A 14,139-nucleotide genomic window follows, 5' to 3' on the forward strand; every position below is an offset into this window, starting at 1 on the left:
TGAAACAGGATTCTTACAAGAGATATCCAAATAGCCAACAAACATACAGTTCTCAAACTCATTAATAGTCAGGGAAACATAAATTACCACCACAACAGTGTATTATTAGAAACTCACCTGAGTACCAAAAACTCAAGTCCGACAAAATTAAGTGTTGTTAAGAATGCAGAGCAATTTGAACTCACTATGGTCGAAGTGGAATCTGGTACAACCACTTAAATATTTGGTTCTATCTACTAAAGTTAGATGCACAAGCTCTACAATCAAGTGATTCTACTTCTAGAAAAGACTCACCCAACAGAAACTAACACACATAAGCACCAGGACAGAAGTATAATATCATGGAAGCACTGTCTGTAACAGCACCAAACTCTTTCCAGTGAAGGGAAAAGATTTCTAACAATGAAAAAAAATTCCCATCCACAAGCCAAAGTGACTCCTTTTTTGGCTCCTGTATCCTTAACAAGTCTAGTGAAAACCTATATGACAGCAAACATAAGCCTTTATAGGACAGTGTGTTTTATTTTGGGACAGCCTTCAAATACCACCATTTTCTCATGAGTCAGTATTTGCCTATCTATAATTTCCACTCAATCTTATTTCTAGTCCCTAAAGCCAGAGTGCTCCACTCTTCAACTGTACCTCAGAATTACTCAGGAAAACGTTTTAAATAGCAAGCGTTTTTAGCTCAATGTTACGAGTATTGCTGTGTATATATCCTTTTTTTTTCACTTCCTACACCTACGTACATTATAAGAATCTCTATATAACTAATTTATGTAGATGCTTTCTTCTTTCCTTCATGATTTGTATCCATGTCAGAATTTCAAGCTACTTAGAAATCTGTTAATTGAGTTATTACATCCTTAGCCTGACAACAGAATCACACTTGTGTTTGCACAAAGTTCTGAAATGGTTTTCTAAAATAAAAGTTCACAATCTTTTTATCTTAGGAGTCAGCAGACTTTTCCCATGAAGGGTCAGAGAGTAAGTAGTTTAAAATTCTGTAAGTTTCATTTTTGCAGCCACTCAACAATGCTGTTGAGTACACAGACAAAAAAGCCAGTTTTAGCTAAAACATAAATGGGCACTGCTGTGTTCCAATAAAAATTTCTTTTCATAAAACAGGTAGCCAATGGGCCATAGTTTACCTACCTCTGCATTATATTACTCATTATAAGCAGATGCTTAATCTTAGATTTGTCACCTCAATGTTAAACTAGATATATATGTATCCCTTATATATATGTACAATGCATAATCAGTTAACCAGAACTTAACAAGTATGTTAGTTTGGCTGCTTCTCTTAAGTAAAAGAAAACTGTCAGGGTCATTCTAGTATCCGCAATGCACAACACAGCAAATGTACTTTTAAGAGTTCATTCTAAAGGAAAATGCACAAAAGTGCATACACAAGGTTTTTACTTAAGCATCATGATAAAGAATTGGAAATACTTTAGCAAGACTTTTTTTAAAAAGTAAATTAGTGACTATTTCTCGAATACATTTTATTCAGAAGAACTGAATACAAAACAGTGTTGACAACATTTATCCAAGTGTAAAAAGGTAGCTTTGAAACAATGCATAGTACTTGAATCACTTGAAGGAAACATCTAAAAGTATTTCTTAAAGAATTAACAATGGAAGTATCTGAGTGATATGAAATCTTGGGTGATATTTTGTTTTGAATCCTTTTCAAAGGTGGTTTTAAGTTTTTAAGTTAAATAAAATTACTGTAAAGGAAAATTTTTGCTAGTCTTTCAAGTTCAGCAGACAGCTGGCTAGGTAGACATTCATTTCTATTCTATCAATAGATCTTCACAGCAAACATAGCTATTGAAACATGTCTGTGTATTATTGGTTTAGCCTAGTAAAACCTCGTACAGTAGACAAAAATTTCTCTAATAACATGTTCAATTGTTTCCAAGGTGCTTTCAAATAATACCTCCAGCCTTAAAGTAGCAATGGCAATTTAAGGGTCATTCTTAATAAAAAATTCAAGAAATTTATTAAAAAGTTTTCCTCTAGTATGGAAATTTCCATCTTTCATGGATTCCATCTTTTTTTAAATTAAAGAACATGTGCTTAACACTTAAAAATTACATTTCTTAACCCAGTAATTAAACGGCATCAGTGAAGAGAATCTTACCCCAAGAAAACAGTCACACGAAGCTCTTTTTTGGTCCTTGAGATTGTCTTCAAAGTAGTGATTTCTGCATCAAACCAAAATCCTCTATTACTAGGACTCTCTACATTGTAATTAACCATTACCACATCACCAACATTTAGTTCATTCCATCTCAAAGTGGTTCTAGCTCGTGGTCGAAGATCCTTGACATTTATTTCTACAGTACCACTTTCCGGATATCTGAGGAGAAAGAATCACAGAACACTGCTTATGATTATGATTATCAGCATGGAAGACTAAAATTATATGCAATATGTATAAAAGCCTAATGATTTTATTCTTAATGGCACTTAAGTAAATGATATTTATTTCTGATTTTAAATGCCAGAATAAACAAGTCTTGTTAAAATCTTAATATGTCAAAATGATATTTATTTATGATTTTAAATGCCAGAATAAACAAGTCTTGTTAAAATCTTAATATGTCATTCTTAACTAGCTTGGGGAGGGAGGTGATGGGGAATGATGAGTAGAGGTAGGTAAAAAAACCAAGTTCTTCTTTTCTACATTTTCTTAACCCACATTTAAAAATTACTTTAGTAAGACTAGATGCTCATCTCTTTCTGAACTTGGAACTAGTTTATCCAGCTTTGCCATTTGCTTTATGCATAAGAAGAACATGCGTGAGTGCTAAGTTGCTTCAGTCACGTCTGACTCTGTGTGACTCTCTAGGCTGTAGCCCATCAGGCTCCTCTGTCCATGGGATTCTCCACGCAAGAATCTTGGAGAGACATGCCCTCCTCCAGGGATCTGCCTGACCCAGGGATTGAACCCACGTCTCTAAAGTCTTCTGCACTGGCAGGCAGGTTCTTTACCTCTAGCGCCACGTGGGAAGCCCATGCGAAAGAATTCCAGTAGAATCTTGATCTTACTTGAATTTCTAAAAGTTTAACAAACCTAAACCTGACTTGAACTTAAAAGGTTCCTCAATTTGGGGCCTAACATCTGGTATCCACAGGCAAAAATAGCAATGTAAGAGTCCACAGTGGTTTCTATAACATTAATAAGATCTATTGTCTTTATGTATTGCTTGCTAGTAGAGGGATAAGGAAACAAGTAATTTCTGGTTCTTGCTCTTGGAAAACTCAATCTCCTGGGGTAGGTCAAACTACTATAGCAGTGGTTCTCAAAGCAGTGGTTCCGTTTGGGAACATGCTATAAATGCAAACTCCTAACTCCACTTCTGATCTGACTCAAACCCTGGGAGTGAGGCCTAGTGGTCTATTTTCACAAAGCCTCTCAGCTATTCTCAAGCATACTCAAGTTTGATAAGCTACTGTGCTATATAGAAACACAAGAATAGTTAAGTATCACAGCATTTTGTGATGGCATTAACAAGGTAGTAACTGAGGGAAGAGACCATTAACCCTTAACTAATTGAGTGGCCTACTCAAAATGTAAGTGAGCCTGAAGTTGGAAGCAGCTCTAGCAGCTTGTCTCGGGTTCTTCCAAATCAAATAAGTACTATGCAGGCCTAGGACTCTCACAGTATGTCTAACTTATTTATAATAAATGGATATTAATCCTGGTGGGATTTTAGTTAATCACTCAGTTTAATCAAACTTCTTCAAATTTTAGTTAAGCAGAGAAGAAAAAAGAAAAAAACTCTCAGACTCGCAAGGGGCCTTAAAAAGGATCTGGTCCATTCACCCTCAGTGCTGCAATGACCTTTTACCACAAGCCTCCGAGCAACCTCTGCTTGGACAGTGAGAAGAGGGCAGCTCTAACTCTAAAAAAAGTCACTTTGTTTTCACATAGCTCTGACATAGGAAACAGAATATACTTGATACTGGACCAAAGATAAACACAATGAGTTCCACAGCTTAAGTGCCAAGAAGAAATCTACACACCGTCTCCACTAAAGACCCAATCCTTGATAGTCTAAGTTGGTCACCCTGCCACCCTTTAAGTATAAAACATTATAAATGAATTTCTTTCAACTTACATAAGGTTTTGAATCCTTTATCATCCTGTCTTTTCACTCAAAATATGTTCTATTTTCAACCTGTCTGGGTTTAAATTCCATTTTAGCTTCCTACTACTGTGTATCCTTGGGAAAGTTACCAACTTCGCTGTTTTAGTTTTACCTGTGTTTAGTTTACACATGACTATCTCTCATGTGTAAAACATACCTAGTGGTTAATTAACTAGCCCATATGGTTGTTTTGAAAACTAAAATGGTGAAGACTTTTAACTAGCTATTTTAGGGCTTTTCTAAAGTAGTGAATGTGTTTCCTGACTCAATATTCTTAAGGCCATAAATGATAGAAAACTATTCTTTTATGAGAGATCCTTTTCTTAGCTGTAACATGATTTTTACATCCTGACATTATCATATACTCCTGTGTGATTAATATAGGGAAAAAAGGGTATTTCACTGGCAAGAACTCTCCATTTGCCTATGATTGCCAAAGTTAGATACCAAGAATGGAAATATTTTAACAAAAGTCTTAAAATCATATATAAAATCATGTTTACCAGAGATGAGTCAAAATAAACCATTCCCTACATCAAAGGAATTTAAGCTATGTTTGCCCTGAAACTAAGTTTGTATGACTTCAGAACCGAATTACATTGTAGAGCATATGAATACACAGTCTTTACGTATAGTGTGTAAAAGTCATGAAAATGAAGTATACTTTTTCTAATGCTACCCAGAGATGTTAAGTCAGCTGCTAAGTAAGACATAGAAAGGACCCATAAAACTATTTTTACCAAAGTCAAGAACACGCTGAGGCTCCATTATCACTTTTATTCTTTTCCTCAGCATCTTCATTTACACATATCTTAACATCACACAGGATGACGCAAATGCTCTATTCTAACCCAAATTTCTCTTCAGATTCATATATCCAACTACATCTCTAACATGTATTTCAGGAGCACCTCAAATTCAAGAAATTCCCCCATCCTCTAATCTGCTGATGCGCAATATTCTTCACTATTTTTCATACTCCCAGAAATTGAAGTTACCCCCAATTTCTCCATCATTACTAAGTCCTCCTTACGCATACTGTCAACACTTCTTTAATGTAACTCTATATCCTCAGTAAAGGCCTGCATTTCTCTGAGGCTGTCAAGGCCAATTCATCTCCCTGTTTTAGACTCCTTAGACTCCACCATACTTTTGCCAAAGACTCTAAAACACAGATCTACTTAAAACATTTTGTGAAGCCTGATAACAATGTGTTCATAGGCTGTAGAAAAACAGGCATTCTCAAACACTGCTGATGGGAATACAAACTGGTATGGTCTCCTTGAAGAGGAGAATTTGGCAATATCCAGCAAAACTGCCTATGTATTTACCTTTTGATCCAGGAATTCTATCTACTCTAGGAATCCATCCCAAACATTAAGAAACAAAACACCCCATGAAAAGACACACACACAAGGCTGCAACTATCTGTAACAGCAGGACTAGAAATAACCAAATGTCCACAATAGGAAACTACTTACTACATGATAAAATTGTATAATGGAAAGAATATGACATTTGCTGGAGTGATATATGTATATGGAGAGATATATTAACTCGAAAAACCCAAGATGCAAACAATATTTATCTTCTACCTATTAAGTATGTGTTGAAATAAATATATTTGTACTTGGGCTCCCCATGCCGTGCTACTGGTAAAGAACCTGCCTGCCAATGCAGGAGACACAGGAGACTTGGACTGAATCCCTGGGTCAGGAGAATCCCATGGAGGGGGCAGGACAACCCGTTCCAGTACTTGTGCCTAAAGAATAGTTTCCCAGGTGGCTCTGTGTAAAGAATCCACCTGGCAATGCGGGAGACACGAGTTTGATCCCAGGGTTGGGAAGATCCCCTGGAGAAGGAAATGGATACCCATTTCAGTATTCCTGCCTGGAAAATTTCATGGACAGAGGAGCCTGGTGGGCTACAGTCCACGGGGTTGCAAAAGAGTTGGATACGACTGACTTATATATGTACATACATAAGTGTGTATATATGTGTGAGTATACATGTCATCACACACAAATACGTATATTTTGACATAAAAGGATAAACCAAAACTCATTTATTTACCACAAAAAGAGATAAGAAATAGGCTAGAAGGAACCAAGATGGACACTGTTTTTCTTAATGTACTTATTGATGTTTTTCCTTTAGAACCGTATGTTTCACATGATCATAAATTTATAAAATGTGATAAATCACTAAAGATCAAAAGCAAAATGAAAAAAGTGGCTTAAATACAAATTCTTAAGTGACTTGAAAATACACTAAATTAACTATATTCCTAGTGGAGTTATACTTATCTACTAAGGACAAAGTAAAAAATACACCAACTTTTCACTAATATTGTTTGCAACAGTAGCACCGTTAGTCTGAAACCACCATATGAGTAGAATAAGGCAAGGTAATGAGAACTATGATTCTTGAGTAAGAAAAAATAAAAGATTAAATGATAGCCCTTCAACTCTAAAATTAATTGGAAGTATCAATACAAACATTTCTTAGCTGTTTCCAATGTGAAGACCTAGAAACACAATCAAAGCAAGTATCAATGAACAGCTGACTATACACTCTAAAGAACCAAAGCTCCTTAAAGAAACGGTTGAATCCAGTCCTGGGCAGGAAACAGGAGAGCTTGGGACATCCTGTTGTACCTGAGTGTAAAGAAATCCTCATTAAGTCAGGTTCAACTTGAAGGAGCTTCCACAGGCCAGAGAGGAGACAACTTGGGCACCACAAAGAGCTGAGTTAGATTAAAGCAAGTATTAAAATCCATTAGTTCACATGATACTTAGTAAAAATCTCACTGACCTTGGAGGATCCTTTGGAGGATGCTAGGGAATTTACTCACTCTGAACACTGAAGAAGTTCAACAACTGATAGTTTATTCTATCTTTCGTATATGAATCAACTGTTAAGGAAAGTTCTTTATGAAAGAGCTATATAGCTAACAAATGAAGGAAAGAAAAATATTACCATTGTTACTACATTTCATTACATAGCAACTATAGGTAAAGGTTGTGTGGGTGCTCAGTCACTCAGTCGTGTCCAACTCTTTGTGACCCTATGAACTACAGCCCCCCAGGTTCCTCTGTCCATGGGATTTTCCAGGCAAGAATACTGGAGTAGGTTGCCATTTCTTACTCCCAGGGGGTCTTTCCTGGCCCAGTGATCAAACCTGCATCTCTTGCACTGGCAGGCAGATTCTCTTCCACTGTACCACCTGGGAAGGTAAAGGTTATGGCTACTAAAACCATTAAAAGCTGGCAGCAAATTTCACAATGGATTTATCAGACTGACAACACCCAAATCTTACAACAAAAAAGAAAGGGGAAGCAGGTATTATACATTTCTCAATGTCATGCAACAGGTAAATATATGGATGGTGCTGCATCCATAGAGTCAAGCAATCACTGTTGGAAAATAACCAGAAAAAAATTCCAGAAAGTTCCAAAAAGCAGAAGTTCAATTTGCCAGGTTCCAATAACTATTTATACAGCACTTTTTTTTCAAATGTTTTATTTATTGGACACACAGCACGTGTGATCTTAGTTCCCCAACCAGGGATCAAACCTACTCCCTCCATTGGGAGCTCAGTCTTAACCACTGGACCATCAGGAAGTCTCGATACAGCATTTACATTGTATTTGGGCTTCCCTGGTGGCTCAGACAGTAAAGAATCTGCCTGCAATGCAGGACATGTGAGTTTGATCCCTGGGTTGGGACGATCCCCTGGAGAAGGGAATGGCTACCCACTCAGTATTCTGGCCTGGAAAATTCCATGGACAGAGGAGCCTGGTGGGATATAGTCCAAGGGGTCACAAAGAGTCAGACACAACTGAGCACTTTTAGTATATAGTATTTACAACTATTTACAGAATATCTACATTGTATTAGGTATTACAAGTAATCTAGACATGATTTAAATAAGAGGATGTGTATAGGTTATACCCCAAAAAGTCATTTAAGAAATTTGAGCATTCATGGATTTTGGTATGCACTGGGGTCCTGGAACCAATGCCCTATGGATACCAAGGGATGACTGTATAAGCTTTCAGGAAACTAACATTAACAGAAATGTAATCAGTGAAGTCCCAACTGTGGGAAAACTGAATAAACTGTCACTTGCATAAACAAATAATAAGGAGAAAAAAAAAAAGTCGGGGGGATCTGTAGGTTGAGACTTAACCTAGCAACTACATGCAATGGATGAATCTTAATTTTATCCTTATCTGTACATTCTAAGAATATACTTTAAAAACATAAGTCTGAACATTGACTGGTCATTTGATTTTAAGGAATCATTGTAAATTTCAGGTGTGATTTTTTTTTTTTTTAACATGCTGGGGTCCCCACGTCAGGTTCAGTGATTTGTTGGGGGAACTCACAGGTCTCATTCTCACAGAAGAGCACACAGTTCTTCCCATGGCTATGATTTACTATAATGAAAGGATACAAAGTAAATTCAGCAAAGGAAAAAAAACAAGGTCAAGTCCAGAGGAAACCAGGTACAAGCTCAAGCAGTCCATTCCCAGTAGTCACACAAAATGTGCTTAATTCCTTCAGCAACAAATTCTGACAACATATGTGTTATAATGTTGTCTACCAGGGATGTGCAGTAAAGAATGCTCAAGAGTTTTATTAGGAATTGATCACATCAGCATTCAATGCCTAGCACAAACCAAAATTCCAGACTCTCAGAAGCAGGTATTCAACATAATCCATATTTCTTTTGTAGAGCTTATGCACAGTCAACCATTTTTATCAAGGAATGAGAATCCTCCTGAAAGTTAGCTCCCCAACACCAGCCAAAGGTCAACCACACATCGACCTTTCAAAAAGTAGTAAATCTCTGGCTTGATGTTAGCTCTCTTCTGCACACTTTAAGAAGAATCCATTTAGCTATTTTCTCAGTTGAATGCTCTTAAGATGTCAACAACAAGATGAACCAGGAAAGAGTGTGGCCTTGGCTCAAACACTGTAACAGATCTCAAAAGTGCTGTGATTAAAAGTTGTCAGTTAACTACAACCATTCCCTGTAGGTCAACAAGTTCTGTCTTGAAGATCTGAGCAGTGTGCCCACCATAGCTGCTAAGGCTATTTCTGGTTGAAAACACTTACAACTGGGGACTTGCTCCAAAATAATCCAGTGGTGGTACCTGAGGATGCTGGCAGGGACTGAACAAGATTGGCCAGGAGGTCAAAATGAGTAAAGATAGGTGATGAGTTCATTATACTTTCTCTCAACCTCTGCGTAAGTTTAAAGATTTCTACAATAAAAAATAAAATGCTTTGTGCTTCAAGTTCAGGTGTAAGGATCTTCCCACTTTATTTTAAAGTTTTCCCACAGGTGTACGAAACTCAAAGTCAACACTCAAGGCTTACAACGAGGACAAGCAGCCTCTGGTTCCAGCCCACTACACTTCTGATTTCTATTCCCCAGATGCAACTGTTTAACTTTTAGCTATTTTTGTTCACCTCCACATTTACATTTAAGCAATGTGCTTACATTGCTTTTTACTTCAAACTGATTCTACCCACCCCTCATGTACAGCTCATTTGCCTCCATCCTCCTCTTTCTTATACTTTACTAACACAAGGCACTGCTCTAAGTGTTCTTAAGCACATTAAACAAACTGAGTTGTCTGTACATATCAGTATTTTTTTATTATCTTGACTAAATATTAATAAGTGTTAACAGCTAACTAATGAAGTATGCTTTAATTATGCATCCGCTCTTCCACAGCTTTGTTTTCTATTGTGTACTTAAGTTTCCTTTTTGGTTGCAACTTGCTTAGTTTTCTATTTACACATGGTAAAGAACCTGCCTGCAATGCAGAAGACCCAGGTTCGATCTCGAGGTTGGTAAGATCCCCTGGAGAAGGAAATGGCAACCCACTCCAGTATTCTTGCCTGGAGAATTCCATGGACAGAGGAGCCTGGTAGGCTACAGTCCCTTGGGTCACAAAGAGTCAGACACAACTGAGTGACTAACACTTTCACTTTCACCATTAATTACCCCCATTCTGCCACAGCTGTTAAAATTCCACTGTGTTCAGACATTTCAGGTATTCTACTAATCTTCTGGGTTGCAAAACATTTTCTAAATACCTCTGTCCTATTCTTATCTGGACAGCTTGCTCTTCATTGATATCACACTGGGATCTCCTATCATTACTTCTTGTGTTGAATCCTATTTCCCAAATACCATGTTTTCCTTTTTCTTGACTTAAGCCTTGAATGTGGTAGAAGTGATTAAAATGCTCTTTCATATAAATAAATCTTTTTGTTCTCAGTTTTTTCCATGTGTGTGTGCTCAACTGCTTGTGTCCAACACTTTGTCACCCCATGGACATGCCTACCTCCAAAGTACCTGGTAAATCCAAGATCCGAACCTTCCTAAGGTTCTTCAACACAGTGCACTTGCTTGTTGTTGGCTTCCACTCAGGTTTCAGCTCTTTATGGCCTAAGTTAGGCATCATTTACCCATTAGCTTCTTACCTTTCAAAAGTTTGCTGTTTTCTCTTCTGTGTCTTACTTCTACCACATTTTTTTTGGTCCTCAGGGGCTTATGCCTTTATTCTTTTACTGTCTTCTAGGAGGGTTTAAGAAGGAGTGGAGACAAACATGCATCTTAATCTGCCACATTTAACTAGAAATCTTTATTCACCTTTAGTTTGGTTTCTTGTTACTCACCATGTATCTTCTACACTCCATCCATACTAGTCTACCCTCAGGTAATGCCGTATTTCCTATCTCCTTATCCTGGTATCCTAGCATTCTCTTCCATCAGGAATACAGAATTACCTTCTCTACCTTATATTCTCAGAACTTAAGGTATTCTGAAAGCTAGGTGTGCATACTTCTATCACAACTTACACTGTAAAATACCAAGTTTTCATTAAGAAGCAGGTACCATGTTCAAACTTTGGTGTGTTTGGGATGTAACAGGCTGACAAATGTTTGGAAACATGCAACTCATTAAATAAAAAAATCTTTTATATAACTAAAGCTCTTGAAAAAATGTAATAAATCAACTATGACCACTGTGTTTCAGGATAGTTACGTGGCAATGAAGAACTCTATACAGAGATAAGAAAAAGGTACTTTAACACAGCATTCCCTGCCTCCCATGGAGTCAAAGGGCTGAAGATAAGCACTACAAATTGGTCCAAGCACTGACTTCTTCCAGCAGTGGCACTGAGGAAGACTGCAGGAAACTGCATGAAATATTTTGGAAAGTGCTGGAAGCTTAAAAAAAATTCTAAAACAGGGCTCAAGATATCCCTCAAAATCTGAAGCAGAGAGGTAGGAACATATCAAAGCTGACTCTATCTAGACTGTGCCATGAGCCCACATACAGATATAGAAAGATGATACCAGGGTCCTTTTTTTCCTAATTACACTTCATGCCCTCCTGTTCTCAGAACCTGAAGTCAAGTTATTATCCTAATAGAGATGTAAGACAGACTATTCTAGTTAGCTACTTTGCATCTGTGAGAGTAGAGAAACACTTTGGTGTTATACAGTCTATATTCTCAGATAAACCTTAAATATCCCTAAGTTTTTTCTTCCCAGTAACATTTTCATTGCTCTACATACTCTTCAGGTATCATTTAGAGCTATCCTTCAGTATATGCTTTATCCTGAACTATGTGACATTTTAACAAAATCCAACTGTGTTCTCAATTAGCAAATTGAGTAAAACCTGGGGAATTAAACTACAAGGAAATTGATTAAGCACAATTTTTACAACAGGTTTGTTATAAGAAAGTAAAAGTACATTTCCTTAGGTGACTTGTAAGCTAACTAATCATTTTATAAGATTCAAACTGTATTAAGCAAAGTACTATCACTGCAACCTTCTTTCAAAACACGGCTTCCTGGGGTTAAAATGCTTAAATAAGGACAACATTCATCTGGAGGCATGTTCTAGTTTAGCCAATCTTTAATGTCATACTACATGCAAAAAGAGAGCATTTTTTAATCTAATAAGTAGCACTGCTAACTTTCACACCTTAAACGTACAGCTTACTCACAGACAAAAATAACTTACTTAAAACTGCTTACAGTAGGACTTAAATACATACATGGAAATAAAACTCATTTGTACAACATGTTAACAATGGTGTATAACTTTTAATTGTTAAAATAATGTAGTTATGTTTAAAAATAGCTATGCCAAAGGTAAATTATTTTAGAGTACTTACCAAAATAACTTGGTCTTATTAATAAATTAAAAGCAGAAAGTTTGACTATTATTACTGGATACTTTTCGAGGTTGTTAGGGAAAAAGAGAACACAGTCAAGTAGATATATACAAATGAGGAAATTAAAGCTGAAAGTTTAAAAAAAGCAAAGCAAAAAACTTAACCAAAGACCTAGAATTCAAACCAAATTTCTGATTCTAATGCCTGAAAACTATGCTGCCTATAACAGAACCAATGATCTGTATACTTAAGAAGGCCCTGGCTGCCTGTTTGAAAAGCAGATTCCTGGGCTCTACTCCAGGCCAACCCAATGCAGGGAGTGAGTCTTTGATAGCCCTCAGGAAACTGCACTATAGACACCTTATCTGGGTGAATCCACAGTTTTGCTGACCATCTTTGGGAAATACTACTATAAAGGTATGATGTATAAACTTGAAAAAGTGAAATCAACTGATATCTGTAGTCATTTTAACTAATATTTGTAGTTATTTTTCTAAGCACTAAGTTATCTTTTAACACAAGAGAAGAACACAATAAGGTTAAAGATCTAACTTCTTCTGCCCTCCTTTTGCTTTTTATCCATTCAGAACACTGCAAGTCACAGAGGAAATATTCTAAGTTTTTGGCAAACATGTCAGTAACAACCAAGACACAATGAAGCAGACTTGGCACTGCGCCAGGGTTCTGAACCGTAACTTCTCGTTTATAGCTCCCTACTCAAGATCAACATGACACGCTGACCTGATTTTTAAAAATCGTACTCCTTTCCTCCCGTGAAAACCCAGAAATCATTCAAACATTTTTGACAGTTCTTTAGAAACAGATCACATCAATACATTCAAGAAAATCAGTTTTGTTACTTTACAGAACAACTTTTACTTAAAAATACCACTTATTTTATTCAAAATTGGCTCACTGACTTCTATTTGTAGTAACCATAATTAAGGCTACTCAAAAGCATGCACCACAGGCTCAGAATAACTCAAAAAAAAATATTAAAGACTGCTGGTGGCAATGACATTATTCTAAGACATTCACCAGATGGGCTTTTAACTGTAGCCTAGCATAAGTTACCCTCCAAGTCCTAAGTGATGCTCTAACAGTTCCATTTGATCTCATTCCATTTGATCTCATGGGTTGAGCCATGACACTGTGTTAAAAACAGCAGTTTAATAATCTATTTTCCCTTACAGAAAAAAAGAAAGCACACAGGTATTTGTTTATTGATTTAAGGTTTCTATTCTGTGAAAGTATAACTGGAGAGACTGATAGAAAAGTTAAAAATATGTAAACATAACTGCTTTATAAAATTACATATACATATTTATTTATATATTAAAATATTTTATAAGCAGGCTTCTCTCAAAGTGAGAGGTAGTCTGGTAGTGTGGTTCTAAGTATGTGCTTTTCCGAATCTCGATCTACCTCCTATCAACTATTCAATACTGGGTATGTTAGCTAACTTCTCTAAATCTCAGTTATTCCTTCTTTATACTTAGAAAAGTATCTACTCCATTGATTGTTTAACAAGGATTACATGAAATAATCCAGGTAAAGGACTTGTAGAGTGCCTGGCACATAGCATTGTATTAAAAAGAGAATTACTGAACTATACATTTAAAAGGGTACTTCAGAATAATTTACTAAAAATTCAAAATAAGTTTGTTTCCAAGGTAAACCGACATTTCTATTCTAAATGTGAACACTATGGAACATGAAAGCTTATATGGTAATTTTCACATCATTATGAAAACTCAACACTT

The 14,139-nt window shown here is 36.5% G+C and overlaps 1 protein-coding gene across 2 annotated transcripts in view; it reads right to left on the reverse strand.

Annotated features, from left to right (window-relative positions):
• Nucleotides 1-14,139, reverse strand: part of LOC120860211 (E3 ubiquitin-protein ligase UHRF2) — a 72,786-nt gene that overhangs the window by 35,174 nt on the left and 23,473 nt on the right. For both annotated transcript variants that reach the window (XR_005720267.1, XM_040235991.1), the window contains exon 4: nt 2,150-2,368. Coding sequence is in view for 1 of the 2 variants with exons in the window: in XM_040235991.1 (XP_040091925.1) it covers nt 2,150-2,368 (219 nt within the window). In the remaining variant the exon portion in view is untranslated. The remainder of the gene's footprint in view (nt 1-2,149; nt 2,369-14,139) is intronic.

This window comes from Oryx dammah, unplaced genomic scaffold (assembly GCF_014754425.2).
Source record: "Oryx dammah isolate SB20612 unplaced genomic scaffold, SCBI_Odam_1.1 HiC_scaffold_11050, whole genome shotgun sequence".
NCBI lineage: Eukaryota > Metazoa > Chordata > Mammalia > Artiodactyla > Bovidae > Oryx > Oryx dammah.